This window comes from Aptenodytes forsteri, unplaced genomic scaffold (genome assembly GCF_000699145.1).
Source record: "Aptenodytes forsteri isolate BGI_AS27 unplaced genomic scaffold, ASM69914v1 Scaffold75, whole genome shotgun sequence".
NCBI lineage: Eukaryota > Metazoa > Chordata > Aves > Sphenisciformes > Spheniscidae > Aptenodytes > Aptenodytes forsteri.
Genome location: NW_008794171.1, coordinates 1,321,231 through 1,321,713, shown reverse-complemented (window position 1 = coordinate 1,321,713; position 483 = coordinate 1,321,231). Strand labels below are relative to the sequence as shown.

The following is a 483-nucleotide window of genomic DNA, read 5'->3' as shown; positions in this document are numbered from 1 at the left end:
CGCCCTGCCCTGCGCCGGGCGCTGATTGGGTGGCCTGGCGGCCGCGGCGCTGATTGGGCCGCTCCGGGCGACTTCTGCTTTTCGATTGGCTGACGTGCGGGGGCTCACTTTGACAAAGACCATCCTCTTCCGCCGTCTGCTCTCCGCGCGTGCGCGGCAGGCGCCGTGTGCCGCGCACGAATCCCGCGGCCGCTCACTCCTCCCACACGCCTCCTCCCCGCTCAAGCGATTGGCCTCAGGAGACCGCACCGCCTCTGTTGACTTGTCCCCTTCGATTGGCTGAGAAGCATCCTTCTTATTTTATTGGGTAGTTCACGTGTCACTCAAAGCTGAGTCTATGACGAGCGCCCGTACTCCTTTGGGGTGGGGCTTACCCCCTGCTCCTCCCTTGCCATTGGCAAGCTGGGGTGTCAGTCAGGTGGGACTTGATCGGCGCGAAAGGCGCCGCCGCACGGGTGTCGTGCCTTAAAGGGACATGCACTA

The 483-nt window shown here is 64.0% G+C and overlaps 1 protein-coding gene across 1 annotated transcript in view; it reads right to left on the bottom strand.

Annotated features, from left to right (window-relative positions):
- FAM76B (family with sequence similarity 76 member B) overlaps window positions 1-483 on the bottom strand; it is a 14,410-nt gene that overhangs the window by 13,120 nt on the left and 807 nt on the right. The window contains exon 2 of the mRNA XM_009282328.2: window positions 4-291. Within this exon, the coding sequence (XP_009280603.1) occupies window positions 4-291 (288 nt within the window). The remainder of the gene's footprint in view (window positions 1-3; window positions 292-483) is intronic.